The 13,909-nt window shown below is 45.2% G+C and overlaps 1 protein-coding gene across 1 annotated transcript in view; it reads right to left on the bottom strand.

Annotated features, from left to right (window-relative positions):
- SLF1 (SMC5-SMC6 complex localization factor 1) overlaps window positions 1-13,909 on the bottom strand; it is a 181,734-nt gene that overhangs the window by 83,826 nt on the left and 83,999 nt on the right. Inside the window, exons 7-9 of the mRNA XM_082247713.1 lie at window positions 13,630-13,785; window positions 10,960-11,126; window positions 8,642-8,785 (exon numbers count right to left, since the gene is read on the bottom strand). Coding sequence (XP_082103839.1) covers window positions 8,642-8,785; window positions 10,960-11,126; window positions 13,630-13,785 — 467 coding nt within the window. The remainder of the gene's footprint in view (window positions 1-8,641; window positions 8,786-10,959; window positions 11,127-13,629; window positions 13,786-13,909) is intronic.

Raw genomic sequence — 13,909 nt, 5'->3', positions numbered from 1 at the left:
GGCATTTTAGTCTTAAGACTAAAATACGACTAAAACTAAAATGGCATTTTAGTCATAAGGCTATAAGTTTACCCAACTTCCGGTTTTCACGGAGCTCCGCCCGTGACGTCCAACGTGAGGACTGCCCTACTACAAGAGAGTCGACTTGAGACCAGTCACCTGACCTCACCAGAGCACTGCAGCACTACAGCCAGACACGCCAGGCCCGACTCATCACATGGCACTGGCACCTGGTCACCACCACATCCAAAGCAGAGCACCCACTATGAGTTAACAGCCAGGCCAGCTATTACTGCCTCCCTGAGTCCCCTCAGACCACTCACCAGTCACCACTGGCATCCGATTCCACCATCCATCCAGGAATGTGTGCATGCATATAGGCCGCTGAGGCCCGCCTGGCCCATCCTGTTCAACAACTTCAGTTCAGAGTCAGACCAGAGACCACCCTTAAACCTGAGACCCCCATCCAGCACTCCAAGCAGCACTGTGTGCACTCACTGCACTGACTGCAGGCAGCAGCATTACAGGCCTCCTCTCTGACCTGACCATGACCATTTAGATGACTAAAATGAGTTTTAGTCTACTAAAATGTAGGACGTTTTAGTCGACTAAAATGTAGGACGTTTTAGTCGACTAAAATGTAAGATGTTTTAGTCGACTAAATACGACTAAAACTAAAACAGAAGACTAAAGTGGGACTAAAACTAAAATGCCATTTTAGTCCCAAGACTAAGACTAAAACTAAATTGAAATTTGCTGCCAAAATTAACACTGTTGTAAAGGTGTGCACTGTCAACCAGGTGGCTGCCTTGCAAACCCGTGTCACTGATGCTTGATGACAGAAGACCCAGGAGGCACTAAGGGCCCTAGTAACGTGCGCCTTGACAGGGAAAGGAGTAAACTGATCCCTGATGCAATAGGCCTGAACCACCGTCTATCTGATCCATCTGGAATTGGTCGCAGAGGAAGCGGACAAACCTTTCCGAGGTCCATCCGTGAGAACAAATAGAGAGTCTGACTTCCTGAAAGACTTTGTAGCTACCAGGTACACCCTAATTGCCCAGACCACATCCAAGGCATGCAAGGCAATTTCCTTTGGATGTTTAGGCCTGGGACACAGGGAAGGCAACATAATGTGTTCAAATAAAAGTAACAAACCACCTTAAGAAGGAATGACTGACAGGGGCAAAGCACTACCTTATCCTTGTGAATCACCAGATAAGGTGAACGATAGGATAACGCCGCCAGTTCCGACACCTTGCGCACAGAGGTGATAGTCACCAAAAAAGCCACCTTCTGGGACAGCGTAAGCAGGGGAATCTTCCAAATATTTTCAAAGGGGGGCTTCTGTAGAGCTTAAAGCACCAATTAAGATCCCAAGGCGGCAACGGAGGAACCAAATGTTGGACACCCTGAAGAAAAGTATGCACCAGGGAGTGTGTGGTAAAAGGTCATTGGAAAAGGACTGCCAAGGCCGATACCTGGCCCTTGATAGTACTCAAGGCCAATTTCTGTTTAACCCCCCCCATTGAAGGAAGGTTAGGATTCGAGCCACGAGAAGGCGCGAGGACGAACCCCAAAAGACTCACACCACGCAATGTACGTCTTCCACGTACGACGGTAGATCTTCCTAGAAGTAGATTTCCTAGCTTTTAACAGTGTAGGAATCACCGACTCAGATAAACCTCTATCCTTTAACACCTGGCATTCAACAGCCAAGCCGTCAAAGCCAGCGACTGTAAATCAGGATGGGAGATCGATCCTTGGGACAACAGATACTCCCTGAGAGGAAGCTTCAGAGGAACGTCGGTGACCAGCCGCACCAGATCAGTATACCAAGCCCAATGAGGCCAGTTCGGAGCCACTAAAATAACTGTAATCCCTTCTGCCTCAATCCTGCGTAGAAGTCTTGGCAGAAGCTTGAGAAGAGGGAAGGCGTAAATCAGACGATACTGCCAGAGGATCCCTTGACCGAGCCACAAAACCTCTGCACCTTTCTGTTGAGCGGAGACACCAACAGATTCACCTCGGGTTGCCCTGCTGGAGACAAAGCGGATTAAACACCTCCGGATGAAGGAACCACTCCCCAACGCCTGCTGACTGAGGTAGTCTACCTGCCAATTTTCCACCAAGAGAATGTACAGGGTGGAGAAGGCTGGAACGAACCGTTGTGCCCACCTTAAAATGTTGGCTACTTCCAGAGCCACCAGGGCACTCCTTGTACCCCCTTGGTGATTGACATAAGCCATGGCCGTGGCATTGTCCGACTGAATGCACAGGGCATCCCTGGAGACGATCCGTCCAATGATCCAGACACAGTCTGATCGCTTGGAGTTCAAGAACATTGATCGGTAATCTGGACTCTTCCAGCATCCAGATCCCCTGAGCAGAATGCTTGCTCAGGACGCCTCCCCAGCCAGACAGGCTGGCAAATCCGCGGTGACAACTGTCCAATACAAGGGCAGGAAAGATTTTCCCAGCTGAAGTGTTGGGAGAGCAAAGCCATCATATCAGGGACTCCTTTGTTCCCCGACGTCTTGTCCCATTTGGTCAGAATCTCCCTTTGCAGGGACCTCGTATGGAACTGCGCAAACCGAACCGCCTCGAAGGTAGATACCATCTGGCTCAGCATCCGCATGCAAGTACGGAGGGATGACCATTTGTTGGACAGCAGGAGGCAAATTGCAGTCTGCAATTTCTGGAGTTTCTCCAGAGGAAGGAGCACTCTGGCTACGGCCGAGTCCAGAGTCAGGCCCAAATAGTCCAACTATGTGGACGGAACCAGGGCATACTTCTGAATCCAGCTGAACTCCCTCAGAGTTTGTATTATGATCTCCAGGTTCTCCGCAAGAGTAGATGGAGAATCCGTTCGCAGAAGGAGATCGTCCAAGTAGCCCAGTACTGCGATCCCACATTGGGGTAGCAAAGCTAGCACCGGAGCCAACACTTTTGTGAAAACCTGAGGAGTGGAGGCAAGACCAAAGGGTAACACCACAAACTGATAATGCTCCTCACCCACAGCAAAGCGGAGAAAATGCTGGTGACTGGCACATATTGGAATGTGAAGGTAAGCATCTTTGATGTTGATAGAGGCAATAAAATCCCCCTGACGCAGGGATGCAACCACCGTTCGAATAAACTTGATTCTGAACTTGTGTACCTGCACAAAGCAGTTTAGCGCCTTGAGATCCAGGATTGGACGCAATTTGCCTTCCTTTCTGGGGACTGTGAACAGGTTTGAGTAAAAACCATAAAAACATTCCGAAGTCGGAACCAGGATAATCAACCCTTGAAGGAACAGGCCTTGTCCTGCCCTAAACAGACGCTGTAACCGGTCTGCGAGCAGGCGCAGGTTGGAAGAAAAAAAAACTTGGGGACAAGAGAAAAACACGATCTTGTAACCGGACTGAATAACTTTGTGGACCCACTTGTCTTGCCCAAGGAAAGTCCACGGGTCCGAAAACCAGCGAAGACCTCCCCCCCACCCCTGATATGGGTGAGAGCACACCTTCATGCTGAAGGAGCCTTGTCTGCGGGTGTGAAGCCCGCTCTCAGCTTACCAGACCAGGTTCATTTGGAGCTGCCAGAGGAGGCCCTAAAAGGCTTCAAGCCTTTGTCAGTCGACCCTAAGGGACGAAAAAACTTTTTATGAGCCGAGAAGGAAGGTGCACGTCTAGGATAAGGTTCCTTACCCTTAGTAGCTTGTGGAAGAAGGGTACTCTTCCCCCCTGTAAAACCTTTAATGATGTCATCCAGGGTAGCTCCAAACAGACGATCTCCTTGAAAGGAAAGATCAGTCAAAGGTTTTCTTAGAAGTCTGCCAAAACAGAGAGGCGAGCCATCAGGGGAGCCGGATCCAAGGAGGCATCACAGAAACTGCAACCCCTGGACCAGCTGGTCCGCCGGCTCACCAAAGACAGGAGGAAGTTGTTCCACCTCCAGGTCACGGCGTAGGAGCTTAGCCAACTCGTTCAGAGATTGCGACACTAGGGCAATGGTAAATACCAGCCTCACTGCTGAACTCACTAATGTGTACATAATGCGGGCCACGGCCTCCGCCTTCCAGTCAGCCGTATCCTTAAAGGCCAGGGACTCTTCCATTGGAATCACGGTTGCCTTGTTTATTCTGGAAACCGGAGGGTCCACCACCGGTGGCACTTTCCACTTCTTAAGAAGGGACTCCTCATAGAAGTAACGCCTAGTAAAGCGCCTAGGAACCCCACGGGGATGCTTTGGTAGCAACAGTTCTGTCAAAATAGGCGGGGAAAGGAAACACCTTTGCCGTTCTGGATGGCTTGTGAGTGCCAAAGGGTACCTGCGCCTCCGCCACAGCTTCAGCTGCGTCCTCCATCTTCAGGGTCTCACACACAGATACAATCAGTGCATCCACCAGCGCCTGTTCCTGCGTGGTCACAGACATGGAGGAATCATTCTCACTATCAGAGGATTCTAGGCATGTGGTGGCAGACCCAGCAAGGTGACCCACATCTGCGGTGGCCGAATCAGATTCAGGACCTGATGAGACAGATGAGGCAGGGGGCACTTTTTGCTAGCCCATTGCTCGTAAGCCACCTCCACCTGGGACACAAGTGACTCCAGGACCGCCATCAGTGCATTGATGGATGGTTGGGACCCAGAAAGCATTGCAGCCCTAGAGAGGGGATCAGGTGGGGAAACGTGCTCCAAGGACTCCATGAGTCACCAGGGGGACCCCACAAAAAGTGTAAAAACTGCTAAGGGACAACCCCCACTGTGCTGGCAGCACCACCTGGTCGCCAAGCACAAGGCACAGAGTAATCCTCAGCAGAGAGGGAGAGGACCCCACCAGACTCACCACCTGCCGACACAGGCACCTGCAAGCACCTGGAAATTCTGCAATACACGTTCGGTGATCAGGAAGCTAAATGATCCAGGAGTCAGCACCAGGGGATAAGGAGGGGCACCCGCCGCTGAAATCGCCACCCACAGGGCTTCACTGTAATGGCCGCTGCTATTTGCAATGGTAAACCACAAGGAAATGGTCGCCGGAATACGCAAACATGGCCACTGTATAAAGAAATACACAGGCTACAACAAAATGGCGGCACCACAAGGCATACAGGGACCCAGAATGGGGGGACCTGGCCTCAGGACAGATCTAGGCAGGATTGGGAGCCCTGGCAAGAGCCCCCACCAGGTACAACCCCCCCCCCCCACACAAACTTACAACTTTAATGTTGATAAATGTAAAATTATGCACTTGGGGACTAAGAATATGCATGAATCATATATTCTAGGGGGAGTAGAACTGGGGTAATCCATAGCAGAGAAGGACCTGGGTGTTCTGGTAGATAATAAGCTTAATGCCAAGCTGAGCTGAGGTTTCCAAAGCAAGCATAGCAAGTCCTTTCTTGGACTCCACTCCAGAGAGAGAGATATAATTTTGCCCCTGTACAAATCAGAAGTAAGACCTCATCTGGAATATGTAGTTCAGTTTTGGGCACCAGTTCTTAAAAAGGATATCGGGGAACTGGAGAAAGAGCAGAGAAGGGCAACCAAACTGATGAGAGGCATAGAGGAGCTCAGCTATGAGAAAAGATTAGAGGAACTGAATTTATTCTTTCTTGAGAAGAGGAGATTAAAGGGGGATATGATCAACATGTATAAATACATAAGGGGTCCATATAGTGAACTTGGCGTTGAGTTATTCACTTTAAGGTCAACACAGAGGACAAGGGGGCACTCTTTAAGTCTAGAGGAAAACCGATTTTGTCTCCAAATACTGAAAGGTTTCTTCACTGTAAGAGCTGTGAAAATGTAGAATAGACTCCCTCCAGGGGTGGTTCTGGCTAGTTCACTACAGTAGATTGCTTTAAAAAAGGCCTGGATTCTTTCCTGGGTGTACATAATATAAATGGGTACTAATATTTATAGGTAAAGTTGATCCAGGAAATATTCGATTGCCTCTCAGGGGATCAGGAAGGAATCTTTTTCCTCTGAAAAGTGGATCATGCTTTGCTGGGGTTTTTTCACCTTCCTCTGGATCAACTGCGGGTATAGGATTGTGTATATGGGATTGTATGGTTGGGAATTCTTTACTGTTTTTTTTTTCTTTTTTGTTGGTTGAGCCAGATGGACTTGTGTCTTTTTTCAACTTGAATAACTATGTAATTATGTAAATTGATCGTCCGGCCCCCAGTGGCGCGCTCCCTCCGCTTTCCATCCTGAAACATTCCCACATCCCCTGCAGCAGCCGATGGGAGAGGAGAGAATGGAAGTCGGCAGTGCTGTGGGGGGGCAACCCCCTCGAGCCACCGTCTAATGACCAAGGTCATCCGCCAACCAGCAAACCACTCCAGGAAAATAGATAGTGGAGGAAGCCAGCATGAGAAGATCTGCCCACGGAAGAATGTCGTAATCTCCAGCGCCACTACCAAGCTCAAGTCCCACCCTATCAAATGGTCTGTGCCAAAGCGAAGGCCATCTCTGTCAGGATCCTGAACGGTAGCCCTCAAAGAGTTCCGTCAAAGGACTTAGCCAAAGGCTGAGCAAATGTAACACCAGGCCAGTGATAGGTAGCAGAGACTCCTTTGGCATTCAACTGCTCAAGACCAACTGGAACACAGAACTACCCCATGCTGGCTGGGCAACTGGGGACTACTGCCCAATGAAAAGGGGAAAAAGGACTTTTTCGGCCTGAAGATATGGAGACAGAAACCTCCACTGAGAGAAGGCCCCAGCCAAGTATCCCATGTGGATCTGGTTGGCCAGGACATAAAAGACGTATCCATTTTGGCTATGATTCCCTTCTGCAGGACTCTCATATGGAGTTGCGCATAAGGAACCACCTGAAGATGGACCCCTTAAGGCCCAGAACCGGCATGCAAAAAGACGCAGGAAAGACCACTGAAGGGACAGCAGCCACAAGACCGCAGTCTGAAGTACCGGAAGCTTGACTCCTGGTAATACAACCTTGACTCGCTCCGAGTCAGAGAACAGCCCCAGAATCTCCAGATGTTTGGTCAGGGACAGATCAGATCTTTTGAGGTGCAACACCCAGCCGAACACCTGCAGAATGCACATGGAGAGCGGTACAGTGTCAGATAATGCCAGGAAACTCATCTCGTAGGTGGTGGTCATCCAGATAGTCCATCATGGAAGTCTCTGGCTGTCAGAGCCATGACAGGATTACAGCCAGCAACTTGGTAAATGCCCAAGGAGCAGAGCAGCACAAACTGACCAATGCATACCCTGGACTGCAAGTGCAGGCGTCCGGGGAAGCTATGAATGTTCATATAAGTATTTTTGCATTCTGAACTTCTGTCTTTCACAAGGCAATGCAGGGCCTAGAGATCCGGATGGGACAGACTCCTGCCCTCTGCCAAAGCGACAAGAAACAGCACTGGAACTTCTCCAGTTCTGGAACAGGACCATTACGCCCCAAAAGTACAAAACCTGCACTACCCCATACAGCGCCCACTGACAAGAAAGGACAAGCAGCAGACTGAAAGAAAGGAACACGGCCGGCAGATTGAAAGGAATGTGTATCATGTAGATTGGCAGAACAGACCATGGACAAGCCATTGGAAGAGGGCCATGGTCTGTGAACCAGTGAAGGCAACCACGGCACCCTGAAAATGAGAGGGGGCAAGCCCACACGCCGAGAAGGTTACATACATGAGCTGAGCAGGCTCGGAAACCAGGAGCGTCAATGCTACCCCCAAGATTTTAACGTGCTAGAATCCCTACAAACCCCAGTTACAACGCAGCTCTTGTCTAGTCCTGGGAAATGGGAGAAAGGAAACTCCTCCCACCCGTAAAGTTCCTTTAAGGATGGTTGCCAGATAGGCACCAAGGGGCCGCTCCAGCTGTAAGAGTAAAGAGCCTGGGCCTTCTTAAGGCTTCCCTGTAAAGAACACTCACAATCTGCCCAAGGAGCCATTCTGTGGCCGCTGACCTACACCGCGTCAATGGAAGAAGGGGGGCATCTATTTACCAATCCAGACAGGTCTGTCTACCAAAGCGTGCAGGTAAGGCTCCTGAGACAGATCCTCCTCTTCACTGAAGTGGGGGGGGGGGGGCTGTCAGCCAGGGTAACACTGTGACACGGACTGTAGACACCTGGTCATATGTGTCCCAGCGAGACATTTAACTCACTGGCCTCCCCTTCCCTGGATGGGGCATATTGCGGCCGACCCAGTGCTTAGCTAAAGGTCTGCGCGAGCTCGCTGGCCACACTGGGGTGACCACTCGATCTAGAATATCAAGCCCGTCGCCCAGCCCGACTGTTGGATGATCTCCGCAGGAAAAAACCCCAGAAAAACAGAAAGAAAGGGAAAAAAGCTATGGGACCAGAGGTCCCACCAGGGAGCTAGGTTCTTACTCCTACACTAGGCAGAACAAACTGAGCTGTCTATCGCAGGGAGGGAAGTAACTACCAGCTGGGACTGCCCATGTGCAGTGCCCAGCTTCTTTTTTCTGCTAAGTGTCCTACTCCTGTAGGGGGCTTTATAATCCTATGGTCAAGATTATGAAGCAGCTGTGTCCGTCAATGGACGAAAGAGAAATAAAGTTTGAAACATTTTAACTTGCAGGGAGACTTTTTTGTTTTTCAAAGTAGTAGCAGAGATAATTTTAACTTCATGATGAGAGAAAATCTCACCTTGCGCTCAGTGATTTTGCCTCTTCCTGCATTATGTTTGTAACAAATTTCAGGACTGCTGCAACAACTTGTCTCCTTTTATTAGTATCAATTTCCAGATCAAACGTTTCATGGCATAAGCAGAAAGCATCATCAATAAAACACCTATGTAGAGGAAAAAAACTGATAATTAACAGCAGCAAGTGCAGAGCATTTTACAATTGTACAATCAACAAACAGCAGACAACTGTTCCTGCATATTTTAAAAACCAAGGTCAAATTTAGCTTGTGTCCATTTCACTCTTTATGAAAAAACGGACTGTATAGTTTAACCTTATAAATAGGGCCTAAAGAATCCCACTGCATTATTGCAGAAACATAAACGAGTTCCAATATTTTTACTGTTGAATGAGGTTACTTTTTTGGCGAAAAGTAACTGTTGTTATTAAAGAATAAAAAGCTAGGAACATTACAGGGATTTCATATCATAAAAACTGTAGTAACCCTAAAAGGAGAAAAAAAGCTTCTGTTTCTTTAAGGCATGATCTATAGCAAAGTGCTTGTGCCATGTCTCTTTCTATGCTGTAAAATACCCGGTCGATCCTTCCTGCTCCTGTGTCCCCCTATGTCTGCTGACTACAGTAATCATGACTTCTGATCCACGTTACTGCGGTCAGTTTACGTGCCTGTCATCCGGCTCTCTGCTCTGAGTTTCTTCCTCTCCTCGTCCCTCCCTGCCTGTCAGTTCAGAAGCCTGTGTGAGAGCCGATCTCCTCCCTGCTGCTCCCCTCCTGCTGCTTTTCCCTGTGGGTTGAAAATACAATTTATAAATAACATCCCCTCTGTTTTATCATGATATAAAGTACTGTGTGTCCATTTTTTTCTATTCTAATTCGAAATACCTCCTCTCACACAGCACTGATGTGCGCTCACGTGACCTTCCTCTGCTGGTCGGCTGACGTCAGAGGGGTATCTCAGCCCTTTCTTCCGCAATTCTTAGATCGGGGAAGGAGAGAGGAGGAGGACATTTGACAGTACACAGTGACTTGAGAGAAGGTATTTAGGCTTACAATAAAAAAATAAAATAAAAAAAACGGACACAGTACTTTACTGTATATCTTGATAAAACAAAGGGGATGGCAGTTATTGATTATTCTGACTTTACAACCACTTTAAAGTTTGTGAAGTATTTAGTTTTCAAGTCAGGAAGCAGAACCTGCATATGTAATGAACAAATATGGTTAAACCCAAATATACACACACATACAAACACGAGTTCAAATAAACCCACATAACTTGTTAAATTGTTTTATTATAATTAGGAGAGGCCCTGTATAAACAGAAGCTAAAGATAAAGTGGTCTAGTAGCAGTTTAGGGTGTGGTACATGTGTCACCAATTTACAAAGTCCAAGTTCCTCCTGTACTACAAAGACTCTAATGGTGAGGCACAAATAATCAAAGTCTGGCTATGCTGGCATTTGATTTGATTGAGTGTATTTGATTTACAGTCTAGATTCCAGATCCAAAATGTTGCCTTTTAAAAAACAGTCAGATGTGAATATTTCTAGCATGACAGTGTGCTTCAGGGTGAGGAATGGGTTAATGGATAATAAAGGGTTTGATTGAGACATGTTGACAAGGAGGCAGGGGGTGTTTGATGTGGACTGCATAAACACAAGAAAAATATGCAATGTGGAAAAAAAAATGAAAACAGTAAAAAAAGTATAAATGCATATAAAAGATCACTTGCAACAAAGATGACTTATTTTAGAAATTAATGTTTAAAGCATTGGTACTCAACCTGTGGCCCTCCCGTTGTTGCAGGACTGTCTCTGCCTTTGGGAGTCATGCTTTTAACTGCCAGCCTTGCAAAGCCTCGTGTCACTTGTAGTTCCGCAAGAGCTGCAGGGCCACAGGCTGAGCACCCATGGTTTAAAAGTATACCCAATGCTTAACCTCCCCCACCACTCCCCTCACAATTACTTCTATTTTAAGATTTACGTACAAAAATTATAGTCGATCTCAAATCCCTGAATTCTAATCTAATGCTTTGCATATAACTATAAAAGATCCACAGAAAGTGTCAGTGGGCTCACTGAAATACATTTTTATATTTTTTCCACAATTCTGCAGACACTATTGCGCATAATTAAAAAAAAAAAAAAAAAACACACACACAATGATGTACAATGTGCAGGCAACCACAGAAACAAATTTAATTTTATCGCAGAGAAGGCAGACCAGTAAAAAAAAGAAAATTGCCAATTATTGGTTTCTGTGAGGGTAGGTCTACAAACAGGCATATAGAGTGTCTCTTTCTTCAGCTTAAAATTATTACCGTATCAGGGCTTCGATGAAGGACCAGGTCCCCTTTTTACAAATAGGACACTGAAGAATATTGAGGTAAAACTGGGACATGGAAACAGATTCCCATGGAGGATGAGAATTCAAAAGGTTGTAAAACACACCAAAAAATCGCCCAAAATGGTTGATGTCCACATTTCCCTATGAAAAACAAATACAATTCACAACAGATTTTAGCATGCACACATTCACTGGAGCAATAATAATGTTAAATGAATAGATAACGTTTAAAGACAAGGACAATGTTTATTTTATAGAACAATTTAGGAATCTAATCCTAATCAAACCTAATGTTCGGATTGTAGGAATTTACAGATGAAATGCTTCTAAAATAACAGTTTTCTTAAAGCATTTATTTCAAAGAAAAATCAAACATTCCTCCACATTATGTATTTCAATTTACAAGTTTACAATGTATATAAAAGTTGGGGTCTGCAATATTTCAGTGAAACTTATTTAAGGCAAAGTGAAGTAAACAAAGTAAAAATTCTTAAGTGATCTCACTGTAGTAAACGAATACCATATTGGTTAATATGGTTAACTGAATATCATCATTACACTTTGCACTGCCTTATTAACAACTTCCAGTCCAAGCCAATTCTGGCACTTCTTTCCTACATGTAAAACTATAATTTGTTTGCTAGAAAATGACTCCGAACCCCGAAAATTATAAATGTTTTTTTTTTAGCAGAGACCCTAGGGAATGGCGGTCGTTGCAACTTTATGACACACGATGTTTGTGCAGCAATTTTTGAAATGCAGTTTTTTCGGAAAAAAACTGTTTCATGATAAAAAAAAAAAACAAAAAAAACCAACACAACACTACAGTTAGCTCGATTTTTTTGTATAAAAAAAATGTGATTTATGTGAAAGATGATGTTACGCCGAGTAAATAGATACCGAACATGTCGCAATTTAAAATTGCACACATTCATGGAATGACGCCAAACTTCGGTACTTAAATATCTCTATAGGCTACGTTTTACAAATTTTTCAGGTAACCTGTTTGGAATTACAGAGGAGGTCTTGTGCTAGAAATTTTGCTTGCGTTCTAACATTCTCGGCGATACCTCACATGTGTGGTTTGAGCTCCGTTTACAAATGTGGGCGCGACACACATGCGTTTGCGGATGGTTTCATTTTTTTTTTTTTTTTACACTTTCACTTTGAATTTTTTTTATCACCTTTTATTCCTATTACAAGGAATGTAAACATCTCAGCCTTTCCAGTCGAAAACACGGCAGTGTTTACATCTGCCAGTGCCGGAAGTGACGTCATAACGTCGCGCCTGGCCTCCAAGAGTCATAGAGATGGCAGGGGATGTATTCTGTAGCTTGCTGATCGCACAGATGATCCAGTAAAAGCACCAGAGGACCCCCCTTATCTCTGCTGTATCTATCAGCTTGCCCCTCCTGCAGCCTATAAAAACAATCAAGCAGCTGCCTGGTTGCTAGGATTGTTTTTACTGTGCAGGAAATTGCTGGTGGAAAAGAATGATATCTGAATGATGCCTGCAGCATGATGAGGCATCATTCAGATATCACCACTCAAAGTCCAGGATGTCCTATGGGCGGGAAGTGGTTAAAAGTGGAAGTCAGGGCTATTTTTTAGCCTTATTAATATTTGATCTAATCAATGTGCTATACATTTTACATTATTGCACTACAACCTGTATTTAATATAGCAGGCACCAAATCTCAATCCTGATACAGGTAACAATCCTTATGGGCCCATCAGAACATGGAAGCAATTCTGCCACATTCATGTTAACAGAGCTAAAGAGTGGGAACTAGATGTAAGCCTCCTAGTGACACCAGTGCCTCTCCAACCATCTCTCTTCCCTGATTGACAGTATGGGGGGGATTTACTAAAACGGATGCACAAAAAATTTGGTGCAGCGATTCATAGTAACCAATCAGCTTGGACTTTCTTTTAAACCAAGCTGCTTGTTAGGGCTTGTGGTATTGTTCTTTTGTTTGCTTTCAAAGGGTTTTGAAATCCAATTTAAGTCCATGAAAGAAGGAAACCTTCTTTGCACAGGGCAAATGCAGGTCAGACGGAGGTCAACTGCACATACCAATAACTTCTAAATAATCTCATAAGTGTCTCAAACTGATGACATTGACACAAGAGCACCAAGTTCAACCAAAAAAATGAAGGTAGTAAAACTTCAACAGGGAATAAATACTTCTTGAGCCCCTAAGGCAATAGGATATTCCCTGGATCAACAATCTATTCTATTATTACTTATAAATAATATCATTTCGTGTGGGTTAAAAATTGGAGGCAAGACACCACTAAGCTCCTTTGTCCATTTAAAAACATTTTTATATTTTGTCAGAGTGTACAATAAAACACTGCTTTGTCAGGTAATCCTCCAGATATCCATAGATGACTAGTGATTAAGAATGATCACTCTGTTAATCTAGTAGCCGTCACCTTCCCTCACAATTGTCACGTATGTCCAAAAATTATAAAAATGCATTTTGGCTCATCTATGTACAGTTTTGCCAGTAGTGACAGCTGGTGACATGCTGATGTCAACGTGTAGACAGTTTGTATTTTTAACGAGACTGATTACAATAAAAGGTAGCTACAAATGTAGATGTAGATTCATTAAGAAAAAAAAAAGGAAAGTAATTACCTGAATAAAGTGCTTTAGAAGGGACATGAAACATTTCTGAGGGAACAACGAAGGAAGGAGATTTTCAATTTCTCCAAATGCTTCTGTGAAGAAATGTCCATCTATAAGTTCTTCAATTCTATTCCAACTTGACTGCCCAATTTCATTACGCTTACCCTAACACAGAAATCAAAAGACTATGTAATCAAGCCATTTTCTATTCAAGTCAACTTGTCATTAAAGTAATACAGGGGCTTTAAATTAGGAGTGAAAATTGTGCCACAAAGTAGAAAAAAGCATT

This window comes from Pelophylax lessonae, assembly GCF_965119305.1.
Source record: "Pelophylax lessonae genome assembly, chromosome: 1".
Lineage (NCBI taxonomy): Eukaryota > Metazoa > Chordata > Amphibia > Anura > Ranidae > Pelophylax > Pelophylax lessonae.
The sequence above is the reverse complement of the archived record's forward strand: the minus strand, read 5'-3'. Positions and strand labels throughout refer to the sequence as shown.